General features: G+C 47.3%; 2 protein-coding genes across 2 annotated transcripts in view; one reads left to right on the top strand and one right to left on the bottom strand.

The window, feature by feature from the left end:
* The first annotated feature begins 2,588 nt into the window (after positions 1-2,588).
* spp2 (secreted phosphoprotein 2) lies at positions 2,589-4,049 on the top strand. Its single transcript, XM_068309477.1, has 6 exons — positions 2,589-2,744; positions 2,822-2,949; positions 3,094-3,216; positions 3,463-3,570; positions 3,668-3,716; positions 3,860-4,049. The coding sequence occupies exons 1-6, from the start codon at positions 2,693-2,695 to the stop codon at positions 3,976-3,978; spliced, it is 579 nt and encodes a 192-aa protein (XP_068165578.1). The 5' UTR covers positions 2,589-2,692; the 3' UTR covers positions 3,979-4,049.
* A 149-nt stretch (positions 4,050-4,198) lies between these two features.
* The window catches only part of raph1b (Ras association (RalGDS/AF-6) and pleckstrin homology domains 1b), a 31,764-nt gene continuing 24,694 nt past the window's right edge, over positions 4,199-11,268 (bottom strand). Inside the window, exons 9-17 of the mRNA XM_068309811.1 lie at positions 10,737-10,896; positions 10,370-10,491; positions 10,024-10,089; positions 9,784-9,927; positions 9,331-9,441; positions 9,113-9,211; positions 8,876-8,996; positions 8,639-8,775; positions 4,199-8,527 (exon numbers count right to left, since the gene is read on the bottom strand). Coding sequence (XP_068165912.1) covers positions 6,188-8,527; positions 8,639-8,775; positions 8,876-8,996; positions 9,113-9,211; positions 9,331-9,441; positions 9,784-9,927; positions 10,024-10,089; positions 10,370-10,491; positions 10,737-10,896 — 3,300 coding nt within the window. The 3' untranslated portion in view covers positions 4,199-6,187. The remainder of the gene's footprint in view (positions 8,528-8,638; positions 8,776-8,875; positions 8,997-9,112; positions 9,212-9,330; positions 9,442-9,783; positions 9,928-10,023; positions 10,090-10,369; positions 10,492-10,736; positions 10,897-11,268) is intronic.

Below are 11,268 nucleotides of genomic sequence, written 5' to 3'. Positions count from 1 at the left end.
TGTCTGTTAGTGTCGCTGTTGTGACGCATTTCATCCAGATATTAGGGGATATATTTTGCTCTGCATTAAAATGCACCGTGAAAAAAATAAAAAAGGTGCAGGAACTGCACAATAAATATCAGGTAATGCAGGTTTTCTTTGTTTCCTGACCACCTATTAAAAAAAAAAAAGAAACTGGTTGCGTTAGAAGTGAAGAAGGTCATTAAGGACAAGTTTCTCTGTAACGTCAAACCATCCTGAAGTAAACACAGAATCGGAGGGATGGCGTTTCCCGGTGATCGGGATTTTCCAGAAGCGGGGTTAATCTTCAGGACACAAGAAGCAGGTGAGTTTGAATCAGAACTAGAACGTTAACATGTGGGTAGCTAACTACAGCCTTCACGTTTACATGAACAACTACTGATCTGCTAACTCGGATCCATCCACGCGTGTTTTTACTAAACGGGCTCGATCTCGTTGCAGCTCTGCTGTTTGGCTTTGACGCGATTTTGTCAAGAAATAATCATAAATAAATATGTAGATATTATACGATTCGAGTACTTCGAGAACTGTACATTAGTTTTTTTTTAATCACAACGAAAAAGCAATGCACATTTTATTTCCGGGTGAGAAACTTGTTTGACCAATGTCAGAAGGCCAGGACCCGCTCTTATCTGTCTCTGATTGGCTGTGCATATCCATGATCCCGCCCCTTTCGAACTAAAAATGAAGTAATGTATTCGTCAATTTTCGGTGAATTTTCGCTAAATCATAGAAAATTAAACAGACAAATTAAACAGTATTATAATTATACTTGTATTATTATTATTATTATTATTATTATTATTATTATTATTATTATTATTGTTATTATTATTATTATTGACTGCTTTATAGGTAAGAATAATAACGATTGTTATTATTACATATAATAACAACGATAATATAATAATAACGATATTAAAAATAATTCTCATCAGAATTAAACTATCAACACATTCCTTTTTCAGGTGAGTCCCAAAAAGCAGACTTTGATGACGTAATTCAGACAGGTGAAACATTTCACCATCTCAGCAAGGTAGAAGGGTCACCCCTCCCCGACCTGGAGGATGCAGACAACAGCTTTGATGGCCACAACTGCTCATCTGAGGAAGTTGAGCAAGAGAAAGACTTGCACCAGGCTGATTCACCTCCAGCTGATGAACCACCTCAAAAAAAGCCCAGAGTCAGTTTGTCACAGCCAAAATCAAATGAGCGAGCATTGTCAAATGAAATTAAGATTCCCTCGCTTGGAGTCCCATGTGAAGACAGATGTGCAAAGAAATGTACTTTGAACATCTCGCATGAGAGACGCAAGACAATATTTGATACCTACTGGTCCATGAGCCGTCATGAACAGAGACTCTGGGTCTTCAGCAGGGTCTCCAGGGACTTGAAACACCGGGACACAACTGGCCCAGGTCACATCAGTCGTAGGAGTATGACCTACTCGTACCACTTCAAAGCTGACAATGGAACATCCCATGAAGTCTGCAAGACGTTCTTCTTAGCAACGCTTGGTTACCACCCCAAAAATGATAGATTCATCACAACGGCGATGCGGTCAACGTCGCTCGAGTCAGTTGTTTCAGCAGTGGATAGACGGGGGAGACACGTCCCCTCAAACAAACTGGACACCAACCCCATTAAAGCTCACATAGAATCATTTGGCCCCACCAGTAGCCACTACACATGTGAACATGGCCCCCAAATGAGATACTTGCCAAGCACCATTACAATCAGGTTCATGTTCCAGGACTTCAAAGACAAGAATCCTGGTACAAAGTGCTCATATGAGACCTACCGGAAAGTAGTACGAGAATTAAAAATCAATTTTGCAAAGCTGGGAGAGGAAGAATGTGAGAATTGTTCAAATATTGAAATTCACAGTAGAGTTAGCGACAATGAACAAACCATTCAAAGCCAAACAGGGAGCAGCGACCACAGGAGACTTGATGACCAAACCACTTCTGTTTGATAAATGTGCTCTTTTTTTTCTCACACATTTCTAATAGACATGAAGACGTGGTTCTGTAAAGCTAATGGGATGAAAATGCTGAAATATGAATACATAATATATATACTTATGTATTTTATTACAGAAAACAGCAGCAACCAAACCCAATTAAAAGCTGATTTGATCAGAAAGATGTCAGAGAGTGGAATAAAATGTTTTATTGATTAAAATTGAGATGAATCCTGAAAATCTGTTGTTGTTTTTTTGTCAGTAAACTCAGAAAATACCTCAACGCCAGAAAATTTGATATCTGTTGGCTCTCTGTCCTGACCTTTGTTTTCTGAGAAATAAGTGGACATTCTACCAGTGTGTTCTCCAAGATTTAAAACACTATAAAAAATTAAAATAACAACTTAAAACACTCGATTTAAGGGTCCAACATGCTTTAGTAAATTGCCAAAAAATATGGAGCGCATCAATCCGATTTTAAAATAGCAATTTAACGAATTCTACAGAAAATTAAATAGTATCTGAACGAGATGTGCTTATTTATTTCAGTCCATTGCCACTGGATCAATACTGCTGAACAAAGGTTAACAGCTATTGAAGGGGCAGGTTTTTTAAGGGGTTATTGAGGGTAAAGTGGACCATTGAACATATAAAAGGGAGTTGAATCAGGAAGTGAAGCCCTATGTTTTGGTGCTATTGAAGACGAAGATGAAGCTGCACACGTTCCTCCTGGTCCTGCTGCCACTTCTGGGATGTTCAGGTGAGAGGTTCTCCAAAACTGATCCTCTTTATTAAAATGTTCACTGTGTAATATTTCCCACATCTTTAACCACACAGGATTCCCACTGCACAACTCTGACCTGGCGTCCATGGCCGACAGAGCTCTTGGAGCAGCTATGGCGCAGGTGAACTCCATCTATGCTGTCAGCCATCTTTACGGGGCAACCCAAGGATCTGTCAAAAAGGCAAGTCAGCATTTAATCTTTAAATACATTCAATTGCAAGTGTTGTACTGATTTATTATCTTTAGAGGATGCAGTGGGTTATATCTACAGCATAGCAGTTCAACCATAATTGGAAGATTATGGCAAATATCTCATGTATGCTAGGTTTCTCTCACGAGCTTGAACACCGTCGATCTGCTGATGACATTTGAAATTAAAGAGACGGAGTGTGTGAAGACCTCCATGAGGAACCCCCAGACATGCGCCTTCAAACAGGGCTTTTTTATGGTGAGACTCTCTCAATGTCTTTAATAAATAGCCATAATTAAATCATGTTGTGGCACCTTTTAGTATTGGTTCCAAAAGGTTCACCTGATATCATGGCTCTCGGATAAATATCCCACTTCCAAGTAGGACACATGTTGACACACTGCAGCTCAGTGTTTGTTTTGGCCCAGATTTATTGGCACATCTATAACAGCTGCATTAATGTCAAAAACAATCCTCTGGTGATTTGTCCTCCCCCTCCTTTAGCCATCCTTCCCCTGCTCGAGTCAGGTCAGAGTATCGTCCACATCAACGCAGGTGGTTTCTCTCAGATGCGGCCACGACGCCAGCGTCAGTTCTGAGTCCAGCGAGGAGGTGAGGACACTCTGGTTTGTTATCCGTCATGATAATTGAATAAGTGTTCTGGTCTAAACGGCACGTATGATTTAATGTCAAAACCTTGAATCCACAGATGTTCTCAAGAGGAAGACACCAGATCAATGCCCCACCTGCAAACAGAGGTAAACGTTTCATCAATGGTGTAGTGGAATCAGTTACGGATGAATTTGACAGCTTAATACCTGAAGGAAAAATTTAATGTTTAAAAACTATGTTATGGCAATTCTTTTCTTTTGTATTTCAATGTATTTCCATCTTCTTCCAGGCCTGGTTCATTCTGCACCTCCTCCACCTCCCCCACCTCCTCCACCCATTCAGCCTGAACCCTCCAAAGACAGGGAAGTTCAACTCAGAGGAGACACCTTCAGTAACTACTTGGAGTGAATTTTCAGCTTAGTCTGGAGATATTTAGGTGCTGATCAAATGGCAAATTTGAAGTAAAAACATTATTTACACATTGTGGTGTTCGCTTTTTTAAAAAAAACATGATTTATTCAATGAAGCTCAACAGGAAAATTTTATGATTCAGACTGAAGTTCAGGGTATTATGGATATTAAAAAGAACACAATTTGTCCACAATAGTAAAATCTTTTCCCCACACATTTATCGACTGTTTAAAGCACTTTTGTGTTTAAGTCCGAGACTCACGGAACGTAGTGCAAGTCCGGATGCTGTAAGCCAATAGAATGCGCGTACGGTATCACGTGACTACCAAAAATTCGCGATGAGATGAAGTCGTGAGCGTTGAGGGTGCAAAGTACAGTATCTTGACTACCTGTGACCCCAAAATGTATTTTGTGTAAATCACAAACCGGCCACCAGGGGGAGCGAGAGATTCACGTAATAAACGCTGGTTCAGTTTTTTGATCTATTCTCATTCCACCTTTGAACAAATGAGGACACAGATGAAGGGTCTGGTTTGAACATTTATATTGTGATTTTCAGTTTAAATGCACGTTTACTCTTATCAGCAACCATTTTTCTTCATTTCTCTTGGCCCCACATGTTCACATCAGCACATCGATAACTTACATACTGCACTGTAGTAAACATCCTGTTGAGGAGAATCAGTTATATGAACTATCACACTGCCTTCGGGTGGCAATCAAACCACTGGAGCTGAGCAGAACAAAAGAACAGCATATAAAAAAAGACTTAACAGATAAGTGGATAGAAATGTCTCCTCTGAAAACCACCATGAAGCACATGTTTCCACAGCGCAGCCCATTTAAAACCAGTTTGAATGAGCTTAAATATCAATGATACGTCATCCTGGCACACATAGACGAGTTGAGATTCTGTGGAGAACAGCGCTAGCGCCCTAAAAATTAAGGCATTGCTGCTAGAAATTAAAACCCTTCATGACCCGATCGGTAGGATCGGATCAGGAGCAGTGGTGGCACCATAAAAAAAATACAAAACAACGCATAAAGTTGAACTTAACATTCAGTCAGCTTGAAAACACAATTCAACTGCTCTGTACATGAAATGAACAAACGGATTTTTTCCACCTGGGTACGCTGATCACGACCGAGTCTGGATGTTTTACTTCCTGATTTGTAATACTAAGACGACGGGGGACAGACGGAGTCAAAACAAACTGACGGATCGGGATCTGAAATCAAGCACGGGAAATGCACAATCCAGAAAATACAGCGTTCACAGGGCCCAACTCCATTCGCAGAAGACTTGAAAACCAGCTGTCTTTTATTTCTTAGTCACTCTGTCCAGAAGGAATCTCCGTTCTGCTTTGACCTCTGTGCAAGATTTGGAAATAAGGCTTCCTTTCTTTACAGCTTGAAAATGTACAGGACAACAGATTTGAAAGGTTTTTTTTTCTTCAAAACACTGTCTTCATATGTTTAATTTTTATGAACTAACATAAAGTTTAATTCATTTAAAATGCACCTCCCCACATACATTCCATTGTGCCCCTAATGTTCTTCCTCTTTAGACTTGGACCAGCTTTTAAAGACCAACTTATAATAATAATTAAAAAAAAACAACCACAAACTTATTTATTAATCATTAAATAATGTCATATAAAAGCAAACCTACCCATTCCCGCTCCGCGCAGGCTTTCCTTTACTACACTGTATAATCATACATGCATGCATTGACACAAAGCATGTATGCAGTTGTAGTTTCTCTTTCGCTCATGCACCGGAACAGCTTGATGTTGTTTTATAGTTTGTTCTTACATGAAGTCCATGCAGTACCGAAGCAGAAATATCCTGACGTGTGTGTGTGTGTGTGTGTGTGTGTGTGTGTGTTTTCTCCAGTACATGGCACAGACTTATGATAAAAGACGCAGATACAAGATTTTGGCTCAGATCTGGATCCAGTAACATTTGCACAATTCTACTTCCTGTTTCTTTTCGTTGGGCTTGGTTTCCCGGATGAGTGAGGGTTCGCCACACTGAGCGTTTAGGGTATAGCAAACCCCCCCCCCCCCTCCGATCCGGAGGGCCAAGCATGTGAAAAGAACCAACAGGAACTGATCGCGGTCCGGTTTGGGTTCGGTATGTACACTGCCGTCCATTGATCGCTCCGATTCTCTTTCATAAAGGAAGAACGTCCCGATCACAAAGTTCAACACTCTCCAGTCAGTTTCGTGGCGTCCCCCCGTTTGGGCGGTGCGGGCGGGGGTCCTCGTCGTAGCGTTGCATAGCCTGAGATGTTTCCGGACATGTAGCCGTTTCCGCCGTTGCTTTGCTTTCCCTGGTCCAGGAGCAGCTCGGGGGGGGGCGGGGGCAGGGCCATGTCGTCCATGGTCCCCGCGGGGTCCAACTTCCCCGTGACGCCGACCGAGCTGAGAGAACCTTGGCGCCCGACCGACTTCCTCTTCAACGTCCGGTTGAGGTCTTCCAGGAAGTTGGGCTGGCCCGAGCCGCCCTTTGGGGAGGTGGGTGGAGGTGGGGAAAGCGGGGGCGGCTCCGGGGTGGTGTTGCTACGCCGCACGACCGTCGGTGGGGGGGTCTTTTTAAGAGAGTTCTTCCCCCACGACGAGTTGCTGACAAGGGAGAGAGGAGGCGGCGGAGGGGGAGCTTGCGGTTGGGGGTTCACCACGGCTACTCTTGGAGGTCCGCCGATGTGGGCGTCGCCGCCGGGAGGCGGCGGCGGAGGGGGGGGGAAGAGCTCGGAGGCTGGGGGAGGAGGGGGGAAGTAGGAGCACTCAGGGGGAGGGGAGGGGAAGTCGCCGCTGGATTGCTTCGCCTGGCTCACTTTGGCTTGGAGCGCCAACGGCAGGTTGGCCAGGTTGAGCTTTCCGGGTTTTGGGGGGGCGGGGGGTCCGGTAGAGGGGTCCTTAGAGGGGGATCCAGTGGAGGAGGGGGGGGCAGGACACAGGGAGGAAGGAGAGGTGTTGTTCTGAGGAGCAAACTTGCTGAGCAGGTTCCTCCTGGACTCCTCGTAGGACGCCGACGCGTTGAATTTGATGCTGGAGTTCCTCTGGGGGGTCGGGGGGGGCTTCTTGCCTCCGTTTAAGGGCGACCTCCTCGTGGGGGAGGCCAGGTTTCCAGGAGGGAGAGGAGGAGGAGGAGGAGTCGGGCCCGTGACGGGAGGAGGTGGTGGTGGTGGGGGGGGCGGAGGAGCAGGGAGGCCGGCGTTCCCGTCTGGGGGAGGAGGTGGAAACTCGGGGGACTGCAGCTGTGTGCCCCCCCCAGGCTGCCATCTTGGTTTGGTCTTGACGGCGGGGGGGGAGAGCGGGGCTTTGGGGGTGTCCGTGTGATTGGCTGCTTGGTTTGCGGCCCCCGGAAACTGACTGGCGAGCTGCTTCACTAGAGACATCGTCGGGGGGCCCCCCGAGGACGGCGCCGGCTTGGACAGACTGTGCTGCTTGGGCAGGGTGGGAGGGGGGTGGCTGGAGGCGTGGCCTGCTTGAAGGCTAAACTGCTTCTTGAGGGGTGCAGGTGGGGGAGGAGGAGGTGGTGGGGGGGGGAACGGGGAGACGGGGGACACGGGCTTCAGGTTGGCATGAGGGACGAAGCCGGGGGCGAAGGATTTGGGCGGCGCCGGCGGAGGTGGTGGAAACTGCTGGGGAGGGGGCGGCGGCGGTGGGGGAGGTGGCGGCGGCGGAGGCGGGGGTGGCGGAGCCGGGGCGGGGGGCGGGGACTCCTCCAGGTCTCCGTTTGGAGGGGGGAGGTCCCGTGGGGGGCTGGGGAACCTCTCCTTCAGCGCCTGTTTCAGGCCATTGGTGCAAACAGGGGGGGTCATGGGGGCCGGGGCAGGTGGGGGGGGAGGGGGCGGGGGCGGGGGAGGAGGAAACGCAACACCATTGGTCTGTGGAGCAGGTGGGGGTGCTGGGGGGAGAGGAATAAAGGCAGGAGGTGCGGCAGGGCTGGGGGGTCCCAGCTTCAGCACCGCCATGGCCGACCCCGGAGTCGGCATTGATGGGGGAGGAGGGGGCGGGGGTGGGGGAGGGACGTTTGTCCTCGCCGCGATGTGGTTCACGTTCGGTTTTAACTGCGCGGGGGGGGGCATCGGAACCGGGGGCAGGACCTGGACGGATAGCTTGTGGTGGTGGGGGCCCTGGGAGGCCTTCTGGTTCTGGAGCCTGGTGATGGTGCTGTACTTGTACATGGTGGGGGCTGAGGAGTAATGGGACACGCTTTGAACTGGGGGGGGCGGCGGGGGTGGTGGGGGCGGGGGCGGGGGAGGCGGGGGCGGAGCAGGCGCCGGCTGTTGTTGCTGCGGTGACGGCGGCATCTGCTCGGGACGCGGCGGCTGGGGGGCCGTCGGCTGGGCGGGCGTCTGAGGGGGCGTGGACTGGCGTTGCAGATGCGGTGGGGGCTGCGGGTGAGGGTGGGGTTGCACCTGAGGTTGGGGAGGGGGCGTTAGGGCTGGGTGGTCAGCAGAGTGCTGGCTGTGGTGCCGGTGGCCGTGGGAAGGATGCGGGAGGGTGGCTCCTCTGGACGCCTCCATTCTCATCTGCTGGGGGGGGGGGTGTGGTGTCAGTTTAACAAAGTGGGTGTATAAATAAATAAATAAATAAACAAACACAAATAAACAAATAATCTTGATCAGATGATACTAAAGACCTACTTTGGTGTTTTCCTCGATCTGGGTTCCTCTCTTCCAAGCCTCGGAAAAAATGGAGCTGACCACGCTCTGGGAGCGTCCGTGAGACGAGCTGGTGTCCACGCCGCTGTCAGAGTGACCCGAGTGATTGGACTGGGACTCTGGACGTGAGTGCAGATGAATAAAAAAATGATTTTTATACCTATATTTTGATTTTTTTTGTTTAAAAAGACATTTTATTTATTTGGCGTTCAAACCGACCATGTATGCTGGCAGAGCTGGACCCGGATCGGATGCTGGAGGTAGAGAGGGAGGACCAATCGTACGCCGCTTCCGTCCTCTTCATGGCCTCCTGGTAGTTCACGTACAGCTGTTTCCCGTACTGCAAAAAATAAATAAATTTAAAAAACACGATAATTTTCTTTTTGAACCATCAGATGACGATGTTCGGAGTTTTTACGTGCTAAAGACAAGCAGAAAAGGCGAACGGGGACGCACCTTCGCTATACGGATTCCGTTCACCCATTGGTGCAGGGTTCTGACATCATCACAGCACAGATACTTGATGTACTGTGACTTCTTCTGGATTTGTGGATGCTGTAAAAAAAAAAAAAGAAGAAGAAAGATTTACACATGGTATAAAAGAAGCTAGAAATCTTTATAATTTATATAATTTAACATCCACTCAGGGTAAAAAATTCGGAATCGTGTTTCACCTTCAGGGCCAGGCAGTAGTCGGTCGGGGCCTTGTATTTGCTGCGGTAGTCCTGCCCATAATACACGTTCACATGGTCTAACTGCAGGAAGCACACCAGATCTCTGGATGCCTGCGGAGAGGGAGACGACGGCGGATGGATTTGACACGTGGTTGACGTTTGGGATTGGGACAGAGGTCATTCAGATGACCTTCAGACAACTTTCTGGTGATAATCTGAACGGACTTGATGTCTGACTACGAAACAGATATTTTGGAAAGAGAAACTGCTTGATGCTGATGTGGTGTCAGTGGAGAAACTGAAAATGAAGAGAGCGTCGATGAAGAGAGCGCTAAAAATAAGAGCAGCTGTGCGAAACAAATTTTCATAGTTAAAAAAAAACATGAAAGATGTCATAACCCAAACCCACGTTTGTTTTTTTTTGTTCCCTCTTCACTTCCGCTCGTCTCTCACCTTGACTTTGCCTTTGGGGACGTAGTAGATTCCTGACGCTCTGAGGAGGAAGTAACGCTTCTTCCACGACTTCTTCCCATCCTCCTTCAGCCACAGGATGCCCTCGATCTCTGGCACAGACACCGAGCTGCCGCAGAAACACTCCTGACGAATGCAAACACGAACGCAGCCATCGATATGTCAGATTATTTTTACGACTCCTGAACCGTGGCGGTTACTGGAAACGTCGCGTTATCTCACCTCTAATAACGCTTCTTTATTCCTGTCCGCCATTTCTGACGTCTCCTTCCGCCCCAGCAAATAGTTCTGGAGATGATTGAGAGGAAACGGAGAAGTAAATAACGGATACTTCTGATAAATAAATTATTCACCTATTTTCGCTTTAGAGCTTTGACCCACTTCCAGCCTTCGTACACAAACACATTCCCTTGTTCCCATTCCAGGCTGGGCAGGCACTGAGCATGCATAAAGAATGTACTCGTGTGTGTATAGCATACGCTTTAAGCATTTATACCCTGGATGCAGAGCAGCTACTGAGGGTAGCGGGAAAACGATCTGCATGTGTTCTCAAGCGGAAGAGAGTCACCTGAGGGTTCTTGAAAAGAGCGTATTTCTCAATGCGTTCGATGAACATGAGCTTGTTGTGGCTGTCCCGGGTCCAGTTTAAGAGGTTCTCCACTAAGTTCTCATGATCCTCAAAAATACGCTCTGGGGAAAAAAAAGAAAAAGAAAAAAAAAAGGGCGGGAAATGGGAGAGACAAACAAGAGTAATGAGATTGATGCAAGCTGTAACTTTATTCACAGGATGTTCTATTTTTGGTTTGGAAGAAAACGTTTTACTGACAATTACCGTGGAATTACAAACAGTTGCAGGACACAAAAAACCCTCTGTTTGCATTGCAGCCTCATTGTGATAGAAATATGCAAACAAGTGCAAAAACGTGGTCCCTTACCCATCTGGAGTTCAGTGATGGTTTCCACCAGAGACCAGTCAGGGCTGTAGCCACAGTGGGATTTATCCAGCAGGCTGTCCAGCACCTGCCTGACTGACTGTCGCTCGTCCACCATCATGGTCTTGGAGCTCTCGTCGGACATGTGGACTCTGATCACCAGCTGAGGTGAGAAGACAGAAGGAAGACAGGAAGCGTCACCAAAGCAACAAGGAAATGATTATTTCTGCTGCAACATTTAAATCAAATCCACAGAATCTGGTTGGACTGAATTAGATCTGATCTTTTGTTTTTATAGATCGCTCTCAGTTCAACTCTTTTTGCGGTCATGGCCACACATACAGACATTTAATGCTCAAAATCCAATCTGAACACACTTTTGGATCCACTGGCAACCAAAAGTCCCCCATAACAAGCCGGCTTAAACTAATCTGGATGAGACAAACGCACGTGCCAAATTCCAGCAGCCCACATAAGACTGGTCCTGGTGTGAGACCAAATGAAGCCCCCAGTTCCTTGACCCCTTGTCTGGACC

The sequence above is a fragment of the Antennarius striatus genome, chromosome 24, assembly GCF_040054535.1.
Source record: "Antennarius striatus isolate MH-2024 chromosome 24, ASM4005453v1, whole genome shotgun sequence".
In the NCBI taxonomy this organism is placed as follows: Eukaryota; Metazoa; Chordata; class Actinopteri; order Lophiiformes; family Antennariidae; genus Antennarius; species Antennarius striatus.
The sequence above is the reverse complement of the archived record's forward strand: the minus strand, read 5'-3'. Positions and strand labels throughout refer to the sequence as shown.

What these genes read in the sequence shown, in the direction of transcription:
- spp2 (XM_068309477.1), top strand. Translation starts at nt 2,693, where the DNA reads ATGAAGCTGCACACGTTCCTCCTGGTCCTGCTGCCACTTCTGGGATGT. An exon ending in CCCAAGGATCTGTCAAAAAG is followed by an intron (nt 2,950 to 3,093) that starts GCAAGTCAGCAT and finishes CATGTATGCTAG; the next exon opens with GTTTCTCTCACGAGCTTGAA. An exon ending in TGCCCCACCTGCAAACAGAG is followed by an intron (nt 3,717 to 3,859) that starts GTAAACGTTTCA and finishes ATCTTCTTCCAG; the next exon opens with GCCTGGTTCATTCTGCACCT.